Here is a 23,010-nt window from a genome sequence, read left to right as displayed (position 1 = left end):
ATCCATACTGGCTAGTGTTTCATAGATTCATAGAATAGTTTGGGTTGGAAGGGACCTTAAAGATCGTCTAGTTCCAACCCCTCTGCCATGAGCAGGGACACCTTCCACTAGACCAGGTTGCTCAAAGCCCCATCCAACCTGGCCTGGAACACTGCCAGGGATGGGGCATCCACAACCTCTCTGGGCAATCTGTTCCAGTGCCTCACCACCCTCACAGTAAAGAACTTCTTCCTTACATCTAATCTAAATCTACCCTCTTTCAGTTTAAAACCATTACCCCTCATCCTATGACTACATGCCCTTGTAAAAAGTCCCTCTCCAGCTTTCCTGTAGGTCCCTTTTAGGTACTGGAAGGCTGCTATAAGGTCTCCCTGGAGCCTTCTCTTCTCCAGGCTGAACAACCCCAACTCTCTCAGCCTGTCCTCATAGCAGAGGTGCTCCAGCCCTCTGATCATCTTCGTGGCCCTCTTCTGGACTCGCTCCAACAGGTCCATGTCCTTCTTATGTTGGTGTCCCTAGAGCTGAACGCAGTACTCCAGGTGGGATCTCACGAGAGTGGAGTAGAGGGGGGAATCGGGTCCCTCGACCTGCTGGTCATGCTTCTTTTGATGCAGCCCAGAATGCAATTGGCTTTCTGGGCTGTGAGCGCACAGTGCTGGGACATATTCAGTTTTTCATCCACTAATACCCCCAAGTCCTTCTCCTCAGGGCTGCTCTCAATCCACTCATCACCCAGCCTGTGTTTGTGCTTGGGATTGCCCTGACCCATGGGCAGGACCTTGCACTTGGCCTTGTTGAACTTCATGAGGTTTGCATGGGCCCACCTCTCAAGCCTGTCAAGGTCCCTCTGGATGGCATCCCTTCCCTGCAGCATGTCGACCGCACCACACAGCTTGGTGTCGTCAGCAAATTTGCTGAGGGTGCACTCAATCCCACTGTCCATGTCGCCGACAAAGATGTTAAACAGCACCGGTCCCAATAGCGACCCCTGAGGAACAGCACTTGTCACTCATGTGCACTTGGACATCGAGCTGTTGACCACAACTCTTTGAGTGTGACCATCCAGCCAGTTCCTTATCCACTAAGTGGTCCATCCGTCAAATCTGTGTCTCTCCAATTTAGAGACAAGGATGTCGTGCGGGACAGTGTCACATGCTTTGCACAAGTCCAGGTAGATGATGTCTGTTGATCTTCCCTTATCCACCAAGGCTGTAACCCTGTTGTAGAAGGCCACCAGATTTGTCAGGCACGATTTGCCCTTAGTGAAGCCATGTTGACTGTCACCAATCACCTCCTTATTTTCCATGTGCCTTAGCATAGTTTCCAGAATGATCCGCTCCATGATCTTGCTGGGCACAGAGGTGAGACTGACTGGCCTGTAGTTCCCCAGGTCTTCCTTTTTTTCCCCTTTTTAAAAATGGGGGTTATGTTTCTCCTTTTCCAGTCTGTGGGAACTTCCCCGGACTGCCACCACTTCTCAAATATCATGGAGTGTGGCTTAGCTACTTCATCCGCCAGTTCCCTCAGGATCCACAGATGCATCTCATCAGGTCCCATGGACTTGTGCACCTTCAGGTTCCTTAGATGCTCTCAAACCTGATCTTCTCCTACAGCAGGTGGTTCTTCATTCTCCCAGTCCCTGCCTTTGCCTTCTGCAACTTGGGCGGTGCAGCTGGAGCACTTGCTGGTGAAGACTGAGGCAAAAAAGTCATTGAATACCTCAGCCTTCTCCATGTCCCAGGTAACCAGGTCTCCTGATTTCCTTCCAGAGAGGGCCCACATTTTCCCTAGTCTTCCTCTTATCAATGACATACCTATAGAAGCTTTTCTTGTTGCCCTTGACGTCCATGGCCAGATTTAATTCTGTCAGGGCTTTGGCTTTCCTAACCCGATCCCTGGCTGCTCGGACAATTTCTCTGTATTCCTCCAGGCTACCTGTCCTTGCTTCCACCCTCTGTAGGTTTCCAAGAAGGCAGAAAATGTCGGTCTGCCCAACAGTCTGCAAGGTAACACAAGCATATTCTACATTTTATTCCCACCATGCAAATCAAGGAGAAACGTAGTGCCTCTTTCAAGATTAATATAATTTGTTGTAGAACTAAAAGGTAAACCATAGAAACAACCCTTCCTGGGAAAAGACTTCTTTTAAAAAAAAAAAAAAGTATGGATTTTGTTACTTCAATGTAACACTGCAACAATTGTCATATATTTTGGACAGATACAACTATTAATGTGGTAATTCTGTGATCTCTAAAATAAACTTTAGCATATTTGCCCAGTCTGCTGCAGTCAGGCATCTGTAATGGCTGCATCACAGATTATATAAATTCTCACATAAGACAAGTTGAAAGAATGTTATTTTCCTCTTGTCCCTGAAACCACAGTGAGTGTGTATTCTCTATTGTAGGAGCCAAACTCAAGGATTTTGTATGTATGAAAGCACAGAGCAGTTTGAGGAGGAAAAAAAATTATTTCATCTGCAAAAACATTGCAACATGTTGCAAATAATACAGTTAATTACTGTAAATACAATCCAAGAGGTGGTCAAAATACTTTTAACACCATTTTGTGCAGTGGTTTCCTTAATATAGCTACTTTATTGACATGTCTTTTTATTAGACACAGGAAATGAAAGATCTTCCATTCTTTAGAAAGCCGTTTTAAAGAGGGTTTAAGAAACCTCCAAAACCTGTTTTTAGAACCCTGTTTACATTAATTTCATCTTGGAAGATTAATTTTTTTACAGAAATTGACTTTCAAAAAAGGGCTGACTGTTCTGTAGAGCTGCTTATGTTCCTTATTTCTGAGAGGTAGGCTTCAGGTTTTAGCACCTCCATATCGTCTTTCTGATATTTGACCCACACCAGAAAAAAATACAGAAATGTTAAAGGAGGCATTTGTGAGATTCTTTCCTATGTAAGAAGTCTTTTGAACATTTCTTCTTGGAGAAGAGCTTTAAGGCATAGGCTTAAAATCCTTCTTACAATCAGTTGCGTGTTGACTCCTTTTGGGGAGTTGAACAGAGAAGACTGCTTATTAGTAATATCATTCCTTTAGGATTTGTACACCATTCTTCTGAAACATCACAATATTCTGGATTCAACACCAGCACATACTAGCCGATTTTTGAGGTTTTTTTTTTAAACAAAGAAAATCGCCAATGTCTTCAGCACAAGTATTATACAATGCTCCAAATAGAACATGCAACCTGGTGCAATTACACAGTTCCTAGGCTAAACTGTTCCTTATTTACCTTTCTTTTTCAGATATTTGTCTTGCATAATCTAAGTAAAGCCCTGGGAGGTTTGAATTCCGCTCACTGTGTGGTTTTGACTGTGGGTACAAGTTGTGCAGTCTTGGAAACTGTCTCCTGTTTGCATTCCTGCAATATTTGTTGCTGAAAAGCTGCCGTTGCTGTTTCTATGGTCCACCTTCCCTGAAGACTAACAGGCCTAACGCTATGGTGAATGTAATACTCAGCACAAAAATAGGCATACAAGGTCATAAAGACAAAGAACTAAAACAGAAGGGAAAAAGACTGAAACTGGATCTTCTTAATAACAAAAAAGCCAGACTTGGTCCCAAAGTCCAGTAAGATTTCTGGGTGCGTCATTTCTTAGAATTTTTCTGCTGTTGAAAGCTTTAGTTTAATCAAGGTTTGGTCAGCCTCCAGCCTGTACCCTTCTCTGTGATCCTGCTCAGAGGAGGATACAATAGTAAAATAGCTCTCAGTGAGGAAATTTTGCTCTTTACTGTGTAATGGGGATGTGGAGAGAATCCCTGATTAAATCCTACCTCTTTCACACAGATTTGTAAAAAAACACAAGTGGAAGTGCCAAGAGTTAGGCTCTCCAGGGAATGAATTGCACACTCTCTTAATTTTGGGAGCAGATCTCATTCCAGTCTCGAGCCACATTTTCACAGGCTTTGCCACTACAGTAAACATCTGGGAAACATCTGCCATATTATGAAGACTGTAAACTGTAAACATTTGTATAATCCAATAATGTGTACTTGTTTCTGCAGAGTATTGCCACGGAGTAATTTTGCTTCTGAAAAGAAAGCCCGCAAGTCTTTCCCTGTCATTAATCCCTTTGAAAGGAAGAACAGAAATCATTCATGAGGTCTGCACTGCCTTCAAGTAGACTGACAGAGGAGAGAGTGCCCACTGTTTCTTCCTTAGAAATCCACTTGGGCACCCTTTACAGCAGAGGGGAAGAAATTGCTGTTTGATGTTCGCAAGCTGCAAAATCGGCCATTGAGGGCCTGAACTCCAACACGGTTGTTTGCCAAGGGTAGGAAGTACTGTATTGCATTGTAATGCCAGGCCCAGGAATTTGCAGTTGACCATTGGCATGTTTAGGGCTTGCATACGATACAGACATTTTTGCTCATCATTTCTAAGCAGCCATCGTCAATGATGTTAGTTTGCCATGGAGCCTACCATTGCTGCTGATAATGATAGGCAGCTCGGAGATCTGCCAGAACCAGATGGCAATTTTTTGTCTTTGCCCATTTATCTCATATCTTTTCTGTATCAGTTTAGCTTATTTAATTATAGAGATTGTTAGTTGTCCCGGAGAAAAACCTTTGCTATCAAAACTTCTTGTTATCTTCCTGGATGTTTTTCACTATGTGGTGTTGGTAATTTTTATGTAAAAAGTTCTCTTTTCTCTCCTTCAATCCACAGATACCAAATTAGGGAAGATGAAAGGCCCTTATAAGAAATAAACTTGTATGAAGCATCTTGCTTTCACTTAGGTGAGAGACTGAAATGAGTCCAAAACAACTTTCTGTTTCTAAGTCTCCCGTTTCAGAAGCCTGAATCCAGAAATGCACTGCTCATGTTATGCTAATGGTCTCTAGTCTTAGGCTCTCATTTTATTCATTTTACTTTTGCTAGAGCTTTGGGGGGCTGCCTTGGAATTGCTGCTGTTTGCTGAGAAGATCTTAAGCTGGATTTATCTTCAGTTCCAGAAAAGAACTGTTCATTATTCATGTTCCAAGAATGGAAGCTAGTGATTTATTTCCTCTGAATTTTTTTAGCTTTGGCTATTTGTGGGAATTGCAGCACTGGATGAGTGTATGTGGGGTTTAGGGTTCTCTATTTTATTGTTTTTTTAGATACCTATGGGTGCTAAACCAACAATGTACTACTAAATGCTACATCTAGCAAACCTAGGATCATTCTGAAACACCTGATCAAAGTTTGGTATGAAATCCTGGTCCAACTAATGTCTGCTAATTTCATCCTACCATTATATTTTTGTACTAAGAAGGAAAAACCAGGAGACCTTCAGAACTACACAGGTTAGCTGTTGCTGCTGTTCATAATGGTCAAAGCTACAACAGCAGGGAGAATTGTCCCCTAATAGCACAGGCAAAAGCAAGAGCAAATTAGAAAGGAATTTCCAGCCTGGAACAGAACTAACATCTCTCAGACTCCTGAACTCTATCCTCTATTATTGCTATTTTGCTAACTAGGGAAATAACACTAACTGGAAAAATCACATTGTTTGTGAACTTACTGAATTTCAGTCAGATTTTTAAAGGTTAATTTAAAGTAGAAACTCTTTTTGTAACCACTGAAGGAAAAGAACAAAATGAAATTACCATTACCCAGGTAACAGTACTAGAAATAGATGTGGTATTAGTCAATTTAGCATGTACTCCCTGCAGCTTGAACTCGAATGCAAATCTGTTCTGTTCTGAGCACAGCAGTGGCCTGACTTCCCACTGCTTTGTGTGCACATTTCCCCAGGGAATAAGCTATGTAGCAACACAGCTTTGCCAAGCTGATACCCCTGAGCAGTGGGAGCTGAAGCAAGTGACTCATGACTGCAAGACGACAGCATGTGATGCAAGACACACACAGGACAAACTGCTGAGAGATGCAGTTCATGACTGAGAGGTTTATTCGCACTGCCAGGAAAAGCCTTGTTCTTTTCCAGCTGTTACCATGTTTTATAAAACAAATATACATAGTGTGGCATTTCTGATACAAAATCTGTATCAGTTTGCAAGAGTAAATATTTAAAATTAGGTACAGAAGTGTCTGTGAAATCAAAATATTAAAAGCAATGAAATAACACCGATTTCTTCCCTCTTCCCCCCCCAAGTGCCTTAAAAATGAAGCAAAAAGCAAAATTAAAACACTTGTATACATTTCTCTAAAGCTGTTATCATGACCACATGCCACGTTGTACTGTATTGCACCATAACTGCTTACATCTCCTACCTCTTTTCTTGCCAGAGCAGGGTTTTGGTCTGCTGCTAGAAATACACTGGTTGGCAAAGAGGTATGTGCACTTAGTCTGCTGCCTCTTTAATGCTGGTGAATGGTCATTCAAGGACAAAAAGGGGTAGCTGGGACTAAACTGATAATAATGAGTTACTTTTCCCCAATATTAGGTAGTAGATACTAGGCACAATAAGACTTCATCCTGAGGGTGTAAGCATGAGCATTCAGGACAAAACTGCAAGCTGATCCTAGGCACTGTAGCTCCTTTACTTAGCCAACCAAAGGAGGCCTTCTGCTTCCTTTTCATTAACTTCAACTATTTTGTTAAACAGACACTGGAACGAAGATGTGCTGACATCAGCACCAACCAAAATATTTGTGTACAGTTGCTGGGAATTGTACCAATGTAAGGGGTGTTTTAACTTAGAATTTCACAGCAGAGGGGTCTTGCATTGTTTTAAAAAGGAGTATTAGGTTTCTGAAGGAGATGAGGATCAAGAATGCTATGCTATACAGTGCTGTTCAACTGTGACAACTTGTGACAGTGATACAACATTTTAAAAAGAACTTTGTTATTGCTGGTCTGTCTCTCAGCTTGACACCTGGCCCCTTGCATGTTTTTCATAGAGGCAGTTCCATTTAGTTCAATAAAACAATTGACATGAGGATTGCAAGATTGGCCCTGACATTTGGAGGCTGATACTTTGCATGATCTCCTCCATGAGGCCCCATTTTGCAAAGATGCTCAGAATATATGGAGCTTCGGCATGTCAGTGATAGAGAACAGGTTTGAGTCAGAGCTGTAAGAGAATGGATAGCCCACTGTTACTCTTCTGATCACGTCATCTCTTAATATATAAAATGACATTTTTTTTCTAAATGGCTACAACGCTAGGCTACTCTGGGGTGTGGGAAAGATTGTACAGGCCCTTGTTCTGCAAGTTTCAAAGGCTGTAAGAGAAGGGAGCACCCAGCAGTTTCCATGATTGGATCTGGAGTATAGAATTATACACGCCACTTGCATTATTTACTGCCTGTTACGAGGACTGTTTCTCTCAATTCTGTTTAAAGAAGTTGGGGTATCTGTGAGTACCGTTCTCTGCATTATAATTGCTAGTGGACTCAGTATGGATTTAAGTCCAACAATTTTTCTGCAGGCTGTTTTTGCACCAAAGCTGAGAGCGTGTCAACCTTGCTAGTTTGCAGTTCTATTTCTTGCTAGGTTTTGGAGAAACAGCACCGACAGGTGCTCTTTTTGTACTAGAGACAGCAGCTCCACCAGCCTATCAAGGGGTTTGTAATGGCCTAATTCCCCCATGCAGAACAGCTGTGATGGCAAGATCAGATTTCAATAATCTGCTTTCTTTTGCTGAGAAAATGGCTCCTTTTGTACCATTATTAACAATTCCTGACAAAGTTAATCATTTTAATACAGACCAAGTGAAAATTTGGCCTGAAACAAGAATAACACCCCTGTCCTACAACAAATGCTGCTAATACTTTATTATTACTATTACAATCATAAACTGGTACTTTGCAATCTGTCTTAGCAAACATTCAACTGACCAGCAAAAATCAGTATCATAAATACAGATGGTCTTCTGACTGGGGAGTGCGCCATTATTAGTCTGTGCTGGTCCAATTCTGCCGCCTTGAAGACTTGTTGAGAAAAGGAAAGGCTATTGATACAACTTTTACATAACCTTGACCTTTTATTTTCTGTCAATGCCTATGATGATTTAGAGAATCCACATACAATTTACAAAATCTGATTAAGACCCTTTCTTTTATCAAGCTGACTGTGTCGTATTCTTGGCAGCCCCATATCTTTTCTGTTGTGCTTATGTAGAAAATCTGGACTTCAGGAGACCTTGGTAGTTAATGCAGTCTGTCCCCCCATTCCAATACAAACTTAAATATAGCTATCAATATTTATAAAAATATTTCTTCCACTAGTTATGAAAAACAAACAAACTGAAGATAAAAACTCATCAATCTTCCAAAGCAATCTCTTCCTGTGCTTTTCATATTCCTTTGCATAATGGAGGTAAGCCCTCCATTAAGGACATCAGTTTATTCCCTTCTGCTCCTTCATAGCTCTGTGTTATATGTATTTGTAGGCTGTTTATTAGAGTTGAGCTTTCATTAAGCTAAAGAAACCATTTCCTCCTAGGTTGTGTGTCCTGAGCCTTGGATCCTTCTTATGGCTTCTTGCATTGTTCTTTCATGAAATGTCGTTCCAAAAACTTGGCAGTGCTCCACCAGAGACCCTACCAGTGCTGAATATGCTGCAAGGATTACTTCATATGTCTTGCAGACTATATTGGTGTTTATGCAGTCCAAAAGGTGATTATCTTTATTGCAATATTGTGACATTGTTGACCCACGTTAAGCTTGTTATTCACTGTAATCTCACAATTTCTTCATGCATAGTGAGCTGGAATTCCAAAGGGTAACAACACAGATCTAGGAAAGCAGCAGCCTGTGCAATGAATGGCCCATAAAAATGTTTAGCCTGTCCACCCAGGAGCAAAGAGAAGGCAGGTAAAGATGTGTATCTTCCTGGATTGCTGTCTGGCCAACTGTCGTGTGTTATTGCCTCAGGTCTGCCATGGGGTGTATTGCTTTTTGGTGCACTGACAGGCTGAGCAGAGGAGTGGGGGAGATGTGAGAAGGATTTAAGGGAGGTGTACAAGGAGAGCACAGGAGGAACAAAGGCTATTGTGGAAGCAATATTGCCAGTTGTTGATAAACTGTGGTCTTTCTGACTATCCTCTTTCTTGATCAATTTATCATAATCTCCTACTCAAACTTCATGATTTCCAGAAAATATTCAGCTCTGACCAAGGACAGCTGGTTTGAGAGGTCAGGTTACCTTAAAAAATAAACCATAGAACTCCATGCACAGTCCAGTGACAAGGTCAGGAGCTTGAGAAGGTATCATGCCAGTAGTACTACAGGAGCAGCTGTGATAGGAAGCCTAAGAGAGCTTCTCTATTGCCTACATTTGATCTATCCTGGACTGCCTCTTTCCGTTTTCCTAATGAAGCCCTTTGTCACGCATTGAATGGTTATTTGCTCTTTGAATAGTCATAGTAACCCCCAGATTTGGAGGAGTACCTGGGAGTTAATTTTTTTCAAACAGAGTAGGCTTGAGAAGGATAGCATAGCAGAATGTATAATGATTATGGAGTAGAAGTCTAGCTTCACCTTTTTCTCTGACACACACTCTTTTTTATGAGGAAGGGGCCTGACTTCTTAAAGAATAAATAGGGCAAAGTCTGTAAAAAACCACTGCTCAGAAACTGGGTGCTCACATTTAGATGAGCTGCTTTCTGGAAGGGAAGAAGAATTGTTTTCTAGTCTTTGTTTTGCTTGTGGCAACTTTTTTAGCGTATAGACATATAGGTTCCCCCATATTTTGAAAAATGTTGGGGCTCAATACTGTTGAGCCAGCCCTTTGCTTACTTTTGGTTGTGTATGCAGGTTCTACTCCTTAATCCATGAAAAAGATGTCAATTTTTACAGCTTAGAGTATAAAGGGAGGCTTCAGATGTTCCTCTGAGGTAAGCATAAAGATTGCTAGGAGTACTTGCCTTTGTTGGACCTTTCACATTAGGAAGAGGGTAGCACTCCTGCATAGAATGGGTTTCTTCACTTGCTTGGAGAAACAGCGTGTGTTCCCCTGTAACAAATACTCGTTCACTGCCAGCAGCTGCAGAGGAAGGCAGAGGTCTGCATTTTTACCCTCCCTGCCTTCCTACAAAGGGCCTCAGCTTTGCTAGCCATGCTGTAGTTTCCTCGCTCAGGTGTACAAGCTGCCTGGTATCAGCTGTGCCGTGCAATGTGAGACCTCCTTGAGCCTATTCCTTGCTTTGCCTGTGTGGTCTAGTAGGTGCAGGAGTAGCTGCTGTACAAAACCTAAGGACAGGCATTAATAAACATATGAGGTGTGCTTTCCTTCTTGGGGCAGGAACTTGCTCCAGTGAGAATGTCAGACGTGCTTGGGCAGTTTTCAGAACGAACAGCTGTAAATGCCAGAACACTTCCTGGCATCTTCTTTGGACAGTATATCATTATCAGGAAGGGAAAGATACAGTTGGCGTACGCACTGCAGAGACAAACCATTAATGGCACTGCACAACTGTCATATTAGAGGCCCAGTCTCACCTGGGGAGTGCTGTGGAACCCACAAGATAAATCTTCTTGAGTAATTCCCAAAAGAAACAAATACCAGTATGCATGTATTGTATGCTTACAAGGTTGAAGTGGAGCATTAAGCCCTATTGCTGGGGAAGGGAGGAAAAGCAGGAAAAAGGACATCTGTATTCCAGCAATTGCCCTCCAAGCTGGAGGGAGACCAAAGAAACTTTAGTCTTCAGTGTATCAAGAGATACGGAAAAACACAGGATAATAGCACTTCAGAATTTGTTGCATTGTGTTTGTGGAGGCTTTAAGAGCAGCAAAATGGGGGCACAGATGCCTTCTGTTCCAAGTAATATGCAGTAGCTGCTCCCTTGAAAAGCACAGGACACAGGCAGCAATTGCTATTAAATGAAAAAAAGTGGTTGGACTTCAGGCTGAATGAACAAGTTGTAAGTAGGTTTCATGTTAACTGCTTGCAGCGTGTATCTTGTACAGGTACCTATTACAGAACAGGCTGTGGCCTTTGGATGTGTGATGCCTTGAATAAAGGCTGGTGTTGAAAAACTCCACTGTATTTTTGTAGCACTTAATTTATGCTTGCTTGAGCGACTTTGACACTTTTGGTATGTAAGAAAACCTTGAGCTTTATTAACAGTGTGCATAAATAGATAAGAAGCCTTAAGTTCTGCTGAGCTTTGTGATTAAAACCTGCCAGGACCAGAAATTTGGGAAGAAGAGATGAATCACCTGGGATGACCCACACTGCACATGCCTTAAGGGAAAGTTCAATTAGCAGACACCAAGAAGATGACCACCAGAGGGTTTCAAAGACCCCAAAAGACCACCGACCCATTTAATAGCGCATGCCCAAAAGGGCAGACACGATTTAAATAATTTCTGGGAAATAACATGAATATGTACAACAATTCTGGGAAATGTAATGAATATGTATATATTAGAACAATATAAGCTTTGCTTGCTGTAGGTAGTGGTATGCACGCTAGAAGGAACTATCCCCCATGCATCCAGCACTGCAATAAAGAATGCCTGCTTTCTAAAATTCCAAAATTGAGTCTTAGAGAGTTTCTTCGACCAGCTTTTTATGGTAACATGTGCATCATGAGAGAAGTACATGTATGTAGCATACGGCTTACTGCATATATATGGTTACAGCATGTGCATTCTGTACTCATTTATTATGACGCATGTCAAACAAACAGGGCTGGAAACTTCTCTACGGTTGCCTAGCCTTTTCCATGTGAGACCTTATTTTTAGTTGTTCATAAATTTGCTAATGGTTGAGTATTTTCAGAGAAATTTTCTGTCTGCAGTTCATTTTAGGGTAAGAGAAGGAGAGAGGACAGAGGGAAAGAATATTAGCTAGAACAATTGAGTCATGTCTGGAAATCAGCCTTGCAGAAGATGCAGAATATGCTTCCCTGTATTTTTCGCAACCTTTCTTTTAAAACATGTTGACATCTTATGCTTTGGAACCCTGGATTTCTTATTTGGGGGAAGACGATGCTTTCATGTCAAGAATGTGCATTTTGCTCAACTTACAAAAAGCAGCCCCAAATGTAACCCGGTTCTGTTAGCCTTTGTGAGGGGGAAAAAAAAAGTCACTGTCTATGCCTTGTTAAGATTTGCTAGTGCTTTAAATTCTTCAAAGTTTTGTCTTCTTTAAAGTGGATTTGACCTGCAGCTGCCAGTCTGGACTGTATCCTGTCTGGTCTCAGCACTGCAAATGGAAGCAGGGAGCCTTGCCTCTTCCTCCCTTGTGAGCTCAGAAAACGTCGACCTCAATCAGGTTGCCTGATTTGGACCAGAGCAAGATGTGTTGGTGGGGAGAGTGCAAGTGGGAATGGGTCAAGGAGTTTGAAGCAGGAGAGGAAGGTGGCACAAAATGACACTACATTAAGAGTGATCACTAGAAACTGAGACTAGATAGTCAAGGGCAAGGACTTGAGAAATATGGAAAGAAAGAAATAAAAGAAAAAAGAAAAATAAAAAGAAAAAAGAAAAAGAGAGAGAAAAGGAAAGAAAAAAGGAAAGGAAAGGAAAGGAAAGGAAAGGAAAGGAAAGGAAAGGAAAGGAAAGGAAAGGAAAGGAAAGGAAAGGAAAGGAAAGGAAAGGAAAGGAAAGGAAAGGAAAGGAAAGGAAAGGAAAGGAAAGGAAAGGAAAGGAAAGGAAAGGAAAGGAAAGGAAAGGAAAGGAAAGGAAAGGAAAGGAAGAAAAGAAAAAAGAAAAGGAAAAGAGGAAAAGAAAAGAGAAAGGAAAAGAAAGAAAAAAGAAAAAAGAAAGAAGAGGGTGGAGTTGCTGGGGATAGATGGTGGAGTTACTGGGGAGGGAAACAAAATAGCTCAAGTCAGAGGAAGAATAAGAGGGAAGGCTGGCACAGAAAGTGAGAGATGCAAGGAATAGGAAAGAGGTAACAGACGTGGCAAGCAGCTTTGGCTCTAAAAATACTAAAATGGTGAGAGGTGGAAAATTAGGACTTGGAACCCTGCAGGTTGATATATGTGATGAGTGACTCAATGGAGGAAAGCAGGCAAGGAACCTGGAGGTGGAGAATGGAGATGGGTGACCAGAAACTGAAGAAGATCACATCCCAAATATACGCCTCTGCTCTAATTCTTCTGGCTTATCCTGCCATCCAGACCTGTGTCCCCTCGAGGTAACCGCCTCACGTGAAATGCTGTTTTGTAATGTTTTCCCAGACTGCTGGATTGGGAGCATACATAGTGCAGATCATTCCCAACATACATTGTTCTGACCCTATCTATGCTCCAAGGAGATGCACCAATTTCCACAATTCAAGAAAACACCTACATTTCTAGGTGATGGAGAAATTGTTAGTAGTAAGGCCAGCCTAGAAAAAGCCCTAAGTTTTGCGACTAGAGTGACGACAGAAAAGAGAACGGTATGCTCCCTCATTTTCCAACACATTACTTATGATGAGGAAAATATGCTTTCATGTTGCTGAGAAATAATCGCACTATTTCAAGAGTCAATTTAAAGCTATCCACTAAGAAGAACAAGAGGCATCAGGCATGATTTCTTATTGTGAAGGGATCTTTGGCTGAACCTGATGGTCAATAATGACAAATGGCCAGAGGAAGACGAAATTCCCAAACACGTTATGAAGTCCTATCTCAGCAGAGTCTTGATGTATTGTAGCACTTGCCAGCCAACGCATCTTCTTTTACTCTTTGGCAGCCCTCCAAAGGGTATTTTTGTGTGCGTGTCAATAACATACAATTGCGCTCACTTCAAAACCTGACTGCGAGGGCGGTGCTCTGTCAGGGCGCCCGCAGCTTGGGCGGTGTGCCACCGCAGGGCGTTGCATGGGGGCTGCCGGTAGCTCCACGGGCCTTTCTGGACGCTTGAGGAGGACAAGCTGTAGCACCTTCGGGGTGTGTGCGCTGCTCTTGGCTTTCCAGTACAGAGAGGGGCAGGTGCGGCTAGCACATGGACGGCAAATGGCGGTTAGCGCACAGGATGGGCGGCGCGGGAGGGTTGGGTGGCCGAGGCCGTGTGTGCTGGCCAACGTTTGGGCATAATACCTACGGGCACTGGCAGCACCCGTGAGGCATCAAGCGCCGTCGTGTTGTGCGGGCAAGGGCAAGGAGAGAGGCGACCATGGTGGCCGGCGTGAGGTGACCATGGCGGCCGGTGTGAGGTGACCATGGCGGTCGGCATGAGGTGATCATGGCGGCCGGCGTGAGGTGACCATGGCGGCCGGTGTGAGGTGCAGGACCGGGGGAAGGGGGGTCCACGTGTGTGGGTTGCGTGTACCCCATGCAGTGTTTGGGAAGGGACTGGGGGCCCGCCGCCTGGGAGCGACCAGCAGGTACAAGGTGGCTGTGGTACCGGCGGCCCTGTGCCAGCGAGGGGCGAGCGACCCTGAGGGAGCACCTCTCTAGGTGTCAGCGAGCGCCTCAGCGCAGAGCGCGCCAGCCCCGGCGTGAGGGGCACAGCCTTCCCGCTGCGAAGGGTGGGCGAGGGGAGGCGGCACCCTCCCCGCCGGAGGGCTGAGGCGAGCCCGGCGGCAGGAGGGGTGAGCCATGCAGGCGCAGGGCGCCGGGGCCGCTCTCCCTGCGGGATGACGCCCGGTGACAGCAACGGCGCCCGCCGCTGGGCGGCCGCTGAGGCGCGTGACGGAAGCCTGCAGTGAGGGCGCGGAGGGAGGAGGAGGAGGAGGAAGAGCAGGAGAGGGGAGCGCGGGGGGGACCCTCAGGTGCCGCCGGTGGGGGCCGCCGCCGCGGCGGTTGCCCTTTCCCCCCCCCCCCTCCCTCCTTCCCCGGGGGCAGAGTGAGGGCGGAGGCGGCCATTAGGCGTCCGCGCCGATCGCCTGACGGGCCCGCGCGCTCCCCGCCTCCCGCGCTCTCTGCCTCCCCGTGCGTGTGTGAGTGCCCGTGTGTGACAGGAGGAGAGGGCGAGCGCGTGACGCCCTCCGCGCCCCGCCCCTCCTCGCTCCCGGCTGCCGGCGCCGCCACCTCGGCCCGGCGCGGGCGGGCGGTGCGGCGCAGCCATGGAGCAGGAGCGCGAGTGCCGGGTGCTCTCCATCCAGAGCCACGTCGTCCGCGGCTACGTGGGTAACAAGGCGGCCACCTTCCCCTTGCAGGTGAGCGGGGCGGGGACGGGACCTCCGCCGCCCTCCGCCCCCCCCGCAGAAGCGTGGGCGGTAAGGGGGAGCCGGGCAGGTGGTGTGACGGCGGGGTTGCCCGGCGGGCTCCGGCGCCCGGGCGGGGGCCTCCTGCCGAGCTGGGGGGGTAAGGTCAGGGGACGGCCGGGAGCAGCCCGCCCGGGCCCCCTCTCCGCCTTCTCGAGTGCCAGAGCGCGGGGCTGGGGCGGGGGGGGGGGGGGAGCTCGGCGGCGGTCACGACCGTCCCGGGTCTCCGCGCACCCCGGCGAGCCGGGGCCGGTGCGGCTGCGCCTTCCTCCGGCTCCGCGCCGCACGGCTGGCGGCTGCCGCTAACGTAATTCCTTCTCCCTGCTGGCTTGGAGCTGTGGAACGGCGAGCGGGCTTAAAAGGGGTGTGTGTGTGTGTGTGTGTGTGTGTGTGTGTGTGTGAGCGGAGCGTTTCTGGTGGGTTTGCTCGGCTTCGTACCGCCGGCGGCTCTGCCTGTCGCCGAGGCATGTGCTCCGGTATCGGCAGGGCGCTCCTGCTTGAGGGGAGCGGGTACCGGCGCTGCTGGTCAGAGGGGTCGGCGGCGGGGGTTTGGGTGTCTGTCCCGCGGTGGGGACGGGGAGCTGGGCTTGGTGGACCGGTGGCCCTGTGCCCCTGCAAAGCGAAGCCCCTCTGGTCGTCGTGGGCGGTGGAGCTGGGTAAACCCGCACTCCTCGGGTGTCTGAGGATCGAGGGAAGCCGTAGTAGAGGATAAGGATCACTTAATGGGTGTAGAAGGCCGGGCCAGAGAAACTAGCTTACATGGCCCCGGGGCTTGAGGGTATAATTGGATCTTGCCTTTATGGCTGTCATGTGCTGACCTCAGAGTTGCTTGCTAAGGTCTAGCTGACGGTGGGAAAACATCGGTGTGCTTTGGGGCGAGCCTTTGTGTGTCTCGCTGTTCTCTCTTGTGAAGTGCCTGTACCGTAAGGGGCTAATTTGGGGCCTTACTGTCAAGAAGTCTTTGTTCCTCGACGCGCGTGTGGCTGTACGAAGCTTGCTGTCTAAGAATCTCATTGCCAGAACACAGTGTGTTGTGACATTGGTTATCTTGGTACAAGCTTAACAAACGATGGTGTAATCTCACTTGACTAGACGTGAGAGATGGTGTAGTCTGATAAATCATGCACTTGAGACCAGCCCTGCAACAGGCCAACATCACGCACCCTTATCACCATCCAATTATGTAACCAAGTCTCTTGAAAATTAGTATATGGTGAAGGGCTACGTACTTATGAAATCCATGTATTGTGGAAAAATCTGTGCATGTGGAGACCCATGCCTGAAAGGCTGTCATGATCTGTAGGCCGACTGTCCCTCCTTTCCTAATGGAATGATTTCTAAATTGTGCCCCCCCCCGCCTCACCTCCCCCAGCTATTTGTGTGGTAGCTTCTGCTACCACAAAGTAGTACTTACTCCAGAAATCTCCAGTCTCTTAAACTGTTTTCTTCATTTTAATTCTGTGCCAGAGGTTCTCTTTACTCTTCTGTAACTCAACCTTTCTGTGGCATATGAGCCTCTCTATGGGTATCTCATATGACTTGGCAAATTGGTTCCTGGAAAATGTCTTTAGTTCCTTGACTATGACACTATAAAATACTACTGTAGTTAAAAAGTCCTATTGATGTCGTAGCTGGGTTCTGTTTAGGAGGCTATCACGCTTGAACTGTGTAATATTCCTCAGTGTATAGCATAACAAGAAGTTGCTGAGGTGGGGGGAAAAAAGTTAGTTGGGGAACAACTGAACTCCTATCACTATAGACTGCACTTGAAAATCCTATGTAGGCAACCCTTAATGAAGCGGTGCTTGCTAGAAAGTTATTTAAACCCTGGTTTTGCTAGAACATCAGATGTAGCAAATTGCCACCAAGTGAAACTTTCCTTTTTTTATGTTTTCTTGAAACAAGGAAAGGAATTACAAGCCCAAGTATTTACCTTTTTATATATATATATATAAAAAAAAATGAAACCTGATGCTAGTCTTGAGGATGGGTGCAAATCTGGCATGCTTACATTATTTCTGATTCTCTTTTTTTACTTTGGTCTTCTGAACCAATAATGGTTAAATGAGGCTTCTTTCTGAGCACGTCAGTATTGAGTTTGCAAAGCAAGATGTATATAGATATGTGTACATGTGTGTGCATGTGAGGTCTGATGGGCTGAAATCCTGATAGAACAGTTCAGGAATCTGCATTTGGACAGCAGCATCCAAATGGAAAACCAGACTTGGTTTCACCTGCTGTTTGCAGACTTCTGCAAAAACATCAGTCATGTTTGAATGACTTGATCTTTGGTGGAAGTCTGTGACATTATTATGTATTAGAAATAGCCAGTGTAGCAATGTGCACAGCAAAGGACTCTTTAATGTCTTTTTTTAATCAGTTGGTTTTGCCTTGTCAGGCTTCCATTACACTAAAAGCTAAAGTATTTAAAAAGTAGGTGTGTGGAAAGACTTTCCCTGTGAAGTATGTGGTAAATGCTTTCTGTATAGCAAACACAGCAAAAGAGAGTTAGACCATATATTAGAGCAGTTATTGTAACGGAGGTAATATAGCTGAGTGAGAAATGTTAGAACCCTTTCTTTACACCATTTCAGGTTAAAATACATTTGTTTAATTAGTTTGAGAGTCTAGTTTAACTAATAGGTCTTAGTGGAAATGTGCACCTGGATTTTCCAGGTAGTAAAATGCCAGGAAGTGAACTGTCCTCAGCTGTGCTTTCAATTCTGCCTTGTCAAGAGTTTAAATAGTTTTTACTTGCATGGTTTTACTATCTCTTTAAAAGTTCTGAAGGTTGTTCTGAGTTATTTTTAAAGTAGTTGTAAGTTATTACACAATTGTGTAACCTGAGCAGCTTTTGGTATCAGGAAATGGTTTAGGATTGCCCAGCGTTTAAGAGAGGAAGGGTGATAGGGTGTACGTTAATTTAGGGAGTTGCTGCTGTCAGTCAGAAATTATTTCAAAATGCCAAAGAATGCTTCTCCTACTTGCGTAAGAGTTGTCATAGTTTTTATGATATAAAATAAAAATGTATGTTTTCAACATGCCATTCAACATTACTTTTATCATATGTATTTTCTTCCTTAGAGGAATCTATTATTTGTTAATTTTAAATTTCATTTTAACTTACCTTTCCTACCTGACCTTCTAGGTAGCTAGGAATGTGGGTAGAATGTGGCAGTAAGTGAAGGGTGCAGTACTGGCAAGCAGAGAACTGCAGTCCTCCTCAAACCACGGAGTGCATACACAAGGGCAAGCTCATTTCTGTTCTGTAGAAGTACTTAATTCTGACCATCAGGAAAATTTTGGTAGGCAGATTAATTTAAGATTCATATACTACACCCATCATAATGTCAGCTCTTGTGAATGAGTATTTCAGTCTGTATGTTCAGTCCTTTGCGTCTCTGCGTTTCCAAGAAAGAGGTTTGAAAGTGCAAGAAGGGGCAGGAGAAGCTCCCAGCCTATTTCACCTGGGCACCGGACATTAGCATTTTGTTGCCATTGAACTAGGTTATACTCCTGTCTGCAAGCCAGAGACTGTTGATCTTTGCTTATGTATAGGTAAGAATGAGATCCAGAGAGTTTTGTACTTTCTGTTCTTACCTTTGTTTGATAATGCTAATGGAACATGGTTATTGGTTTTTTTGTCTGCCTTTAACACAGAATTGGAGAAAATCTTGTCTCTGTTTTGAGTATTTAATTCTTGATTTCCTTTTATATCTGCTTACCTTGAAGATGGACCTAAAAGCATGAACAAATACCATTAATTATTTGGGTCTGGAGAATGAAATTATCCACTCTGAATCGTAGGACACCACCATAACAGCTTCTACAATGCTGGCTAAGATGGTGTTTTGAAATTGGTTCAGTGATTTTCTTTTTTTTTTTTTCTTTTTTTCCCCTTGATGAATGGAAATAGTTGTCTATTTAGGTATTAATAAGGTTAGGTGAGTCTCATTCTTAGACCAGCCCTCAGTGATTCTCTTCTGCAAAAAAACCAGTAAGGCTACATTTTTAACTTCTTTTTAATTGTATAAAAGATGGGAAAACAACTTTGGCCAGCACAGATGGTAATTTCTGTGATATTTAAGGATAGTCTTGAACTGCATTGTTCGGCCAAGGGTATAATTTGCTTTCATATGCTGAGACCAAAACCATTATCAACCTATCTTTAATGATTATCTGCTGACCTAACAAAAAAATTTAAGGCTGTTTTTCTTTCTTTTGTTGAACAATGTAGTCAAACGGAGTAAGTGTTGTACAGTAAGAAGTAGATAAAGAGCATCTCTTTTTTTAAGGTGATTAACTTCTGTTTTTCAAAAACTGCTTCTTTTGTGTTAATTATGAGTCAGAAGAAGGATGAATCAATCAAAAGTCTTTACAGAATAACGGTAAGAGATGTTGCTGCAGGCTAGCTTTATTTTTTGTTATAGATCAAAGGCTGAAAAAAGCCTAACCCTTAAAAAAAAAAAAAGATAAAAGAATGTATTTTCTCTTTGTAATATTCAAAGGTTGTCCTAAATTATATATCTGAAACAAGAATTGTGGCTGTAGATTCATACTTAAAATGAAGCTTGTGGAAGTGTAGTTTTCTTCCCTGCCTCTGTTTTTGTTCTTTTAAGCAAGGTAAACAAGGGACACATGAGTAAAAAAAACCAAAAACACAAACAAAAACCCCCAACCCCAAAACAAACAAAAAACCTGCAGCCCCTCTGGGAAGGCTTATTCATAGCTATGTAAACAGCATTTTCTGGTTATGAGGATGCCAGTATATGTAGTTGCAGAAGTCTGGTGAATACCATGTGCAAGGTGAGGCCCTAAAACCAACTTGTAATCCAAAAGGTCCTAACAAGGTGGTTCTTAGCAGTCTGGATGTCTAGGAAAAGGCTTTACCAGAACTTTCTAGAAGTGCTTGTCTAGATTAACCCACTTGTGAAGAAAGGATGGCTCTGGCCCTCTAGGAGCTCTGATGTACTGTGAGAACTTTAAACTTCTGAGGAGATTGTAAGAGATGGACTTTTGACCTGTACGGAGAGCTGGAAGGGGAGTGAGTAGGACAGATCTGAGAGAGGACAAGAAAGTGGAAAAATCCTTGAAACTAAAAAAAAAAAGAAAATAAAATAGGGGTGGTGGTGGTGATCACTCTTTCAGCTCTTAACATTGCTTGAAGACAGACTAAACTAAGGCAAAGAACTGGGAAAAATAGTGGGATCTCACTTAACAGTAGTAGTTTACGTTTGTGTAACACTGTTAACTAAGAGATCCCAAATTTCTTTACAAACTTTTTACAGAAACCTTTTTAACTACTAATGCAAAATAATCCATTTGAAAAGTTGGAGTAATTTCAGCCTGCCTGAAAGAAGTGCAGCTGGGACTGCTGATGTGCTATGGACTCTAAATGACAGGATTGAATAGAGTCTCTAATAAACAGAGAGCGAGGCTGACTGAATGGTCATTATCTGAGGTCAAGTCTAAGTGTGTGACAGTAGTATCCATAACTGTTCCTACAAATCACTTAATTGTGGCAACTTGTTAAATAAGCTTTTGTCATGAAAACACAGTCATGAAAATACAGAAGCACTGGGGGATGTTCCCCGAGCTTGGTTGTATATTACAGTTGAAAAGCTGAAAAAAGCGTTTTAAGAGGCATTAAAATTTATTTTGCATGGGGGCCAGTTGACCAGTTGCCATTTTAAACTTTTTAAAAAGGACATGATAAATATTTACAGTGATTGATTAGTATTATAATTTGCTAACTTTTTCATGGTACATTGTGAAAATTAGAACTATGCAGATGCATACGCTGATATTTGACATAATATTTACACTGGAGTGTGTGCTGTAGTGAAGAAATAGTAGCTTTCTTCAGACATAAATGTAGTCTTTTGATCTAGCAAAACACAGCAAAGTAGAAGGATTAAGGAGGATCGCATTTGGTGTCTACAAGTACATGCAAATGTTTGACTTCACAGAAAGCAAAACTGTCTTACCCTGATTCACCCACTTTTTTTGGAAAAAAAAATTGAGTTGTCAAGAAATTGCAGATCTTATTAGAAGACTGGAAAGCCTTGCCTAAAGGTAGATTTGCACTGTTTGTATGGAGAATATAATGTACTCAGAGACTCAGTAGCAAGTGTTTACTTGCTTAAGGCATTTTTTAAATTAGGAAATGGCCTTATGTTCTACCTTTAAGCCTTAGATTTTTTTTGATTGTTTGGATTCTTGTGGTTGTTATGTCTTATTTCTGCTCCAAATGAAACAGTTGAGAGAATATTTTTTCCCTGTATAAACAAAGACAACAGAGCCAATATTGATCAGATTTCTGAAGAAAGTGAGCTTTAAGTTGAAGTTAATTTATATATTAAAATGTACTGAAATAAATTAAAAAATAAAAGTATAATTTGAAATAATAAAATGAGTCTTTTAGTTCTACGTATGAGGATAGTACAAAGATACACCTGAGAAAAGTAGGTGACATACGAAGCTACTGATACTTCTCTAAAATCTCCCTTTTAGTGATGTGTTGTCTCTTACTTTTTATTTTTTCTATTTATATCCATAATGGCGGTCACCTTTCCTTGAAGAACTTATTTGGTCATTTTAGATAAGGGATATAGCATTATCCATGACTGACTGAACATGTGCCAGGTAGGTATTTTTAGCCTATTTAGGCTGGAAAGATGCAAGTGGAAGTTCTGCTTCAGTTGCTTGTGTTGTGTGGACAGCAGGCTTGAGTTGGTGAAGCAAGGTTAATGTGAGGAATCGGACATTATTCCTGGTACAGAAAATGTCCATTCTTTGGAAATTGCTATGGGTGGTGGAGTATGCAGCTGTATAGTAATCTACAGAGGAAGAAAAGAATTGATGAGCATGAAGTTTGAAACATGCCAAGCAGATCCATGTTCATAGATAATACATGCCCAACAGAAGCCAGACTAGTTCATCATCTTGTGGCTTGGCAGCAGTGGGGTAACTTGTCATTGCAAAAAAATAGTACTGAACTTTGGCTATGCTGAACTACCTGAATTTTTTCAAGCCTTTGTTCAGGACTCTTATTTGTTGATGCTTATTCATTTGTGACACCTCTGAGCTCCAGTTCCCTTAACATCTGGAACAATTATCCATAGAGCAGGAGAGAGAACTGTGATACCAAAATCTTTTATGTGGTTCATTTTAAAAAAAAAAAAACAAACAACAAAAAAACCCCAACAACAAAACCCCAAAAACCAAACAAAAAAACCCAGCTCACTTCACCTTCTGTCATCCTATGTAAATTTTAAGCATATGGACTAGTTTGGGCTGAGTAGAAATCTTTCCATGGTGTTTTAACTTCGCTCTGTTGGGATTGCAGAGCACCTCTTGCCAGAGGGATGTGTGGGATTGAGGAGGTGCTAGAGCACATACTGAAAAATGGTAAGTCTCCTCTGTGGCAAACCAAAAGCTGGAGAGCCACTTTCTGATCTGTAGATGGAGAGTCTGATCACAGGCAGTTCCCCTTCTCCTTACTGCGGGGTCCAGTCATGTTTTACCTCTCAGAAGAGGATCTTGTGGAAATCTCAAGCAAGGATGACACAGCTGTCAAGGACATCAATAAGTTGAAGGGAGGAATCCATGGCAATCTTCAATAATAGCATTTGTTAGGTCATCATACCTGAAACTGTCAAAGAAGCGAAGTGCTGGTCTGTCCCACAATATCAGAATAAGGCAACATTTTTTTCTCTTGGTTCACTTGGTGGATTGCTAGCCAATAAAGCGAAGTCTCTTTTCTTTCATACTCCCCTTAATAGTTCTTTACTTTATTCATTGTTAACACTAAATTACTTGTTTTCTTCCTGAATTTTACTGTGTTTGTGCATCAATTCTGTACACAGTAATTCTTCCCCATCTTCTGGAAGAGGAAAGAAAAAGAAAATAAGTTATAACAGAAAAAAATGTTGGCTAAATTCTCAAAATT

The 23,010-nt window shown here is 43.3% G+C and overlaps 1 protein-coding gene across 1 annotated transcript in view; it reads left to right on the top strand.

The window, feature by feature from the left end:
* Positions 1-14,720: 14,720 nt before the first annotated feature.
* Positions 14,721-23,010, top strand: part of PDXK (pyridoxal kinase) — a 51,775-nt gene continuing 43,485 nt past the window's right edge. The window contains exon 1 of the mRNA XM_075033613.1: positions 14,721-15,011. Within this exon, the coding sequence (XP_074889714.1) occupies positions 14,919-15,011 (93 nt within the window). The 5' untranslated portion in view covers positions 14,721-14,918. The remainder of the gene's footprint in view (positions 15,012-23,010) is intronic.

The sequence above is a fragment of the Buteo buteo genome, chromosome 8 (assembly GCF_964188355.1).
Source record: "Buteo buteo chromosome 8, bButBut1.hap1.1, whole genome shotgun sequence".
Taxonomy (NCBI): domain Eukaryota; kingdom Metazoa; phylum Chordata; class Aves; order Accipitriformes; family Accipitridae; genus Buteo; species Buteo buteo.
The sequence above is the reverse complement of the archived record's forward strand: the minus strand, read 5'-3'. Positions and strand labels throughout refer to the sequence as shown.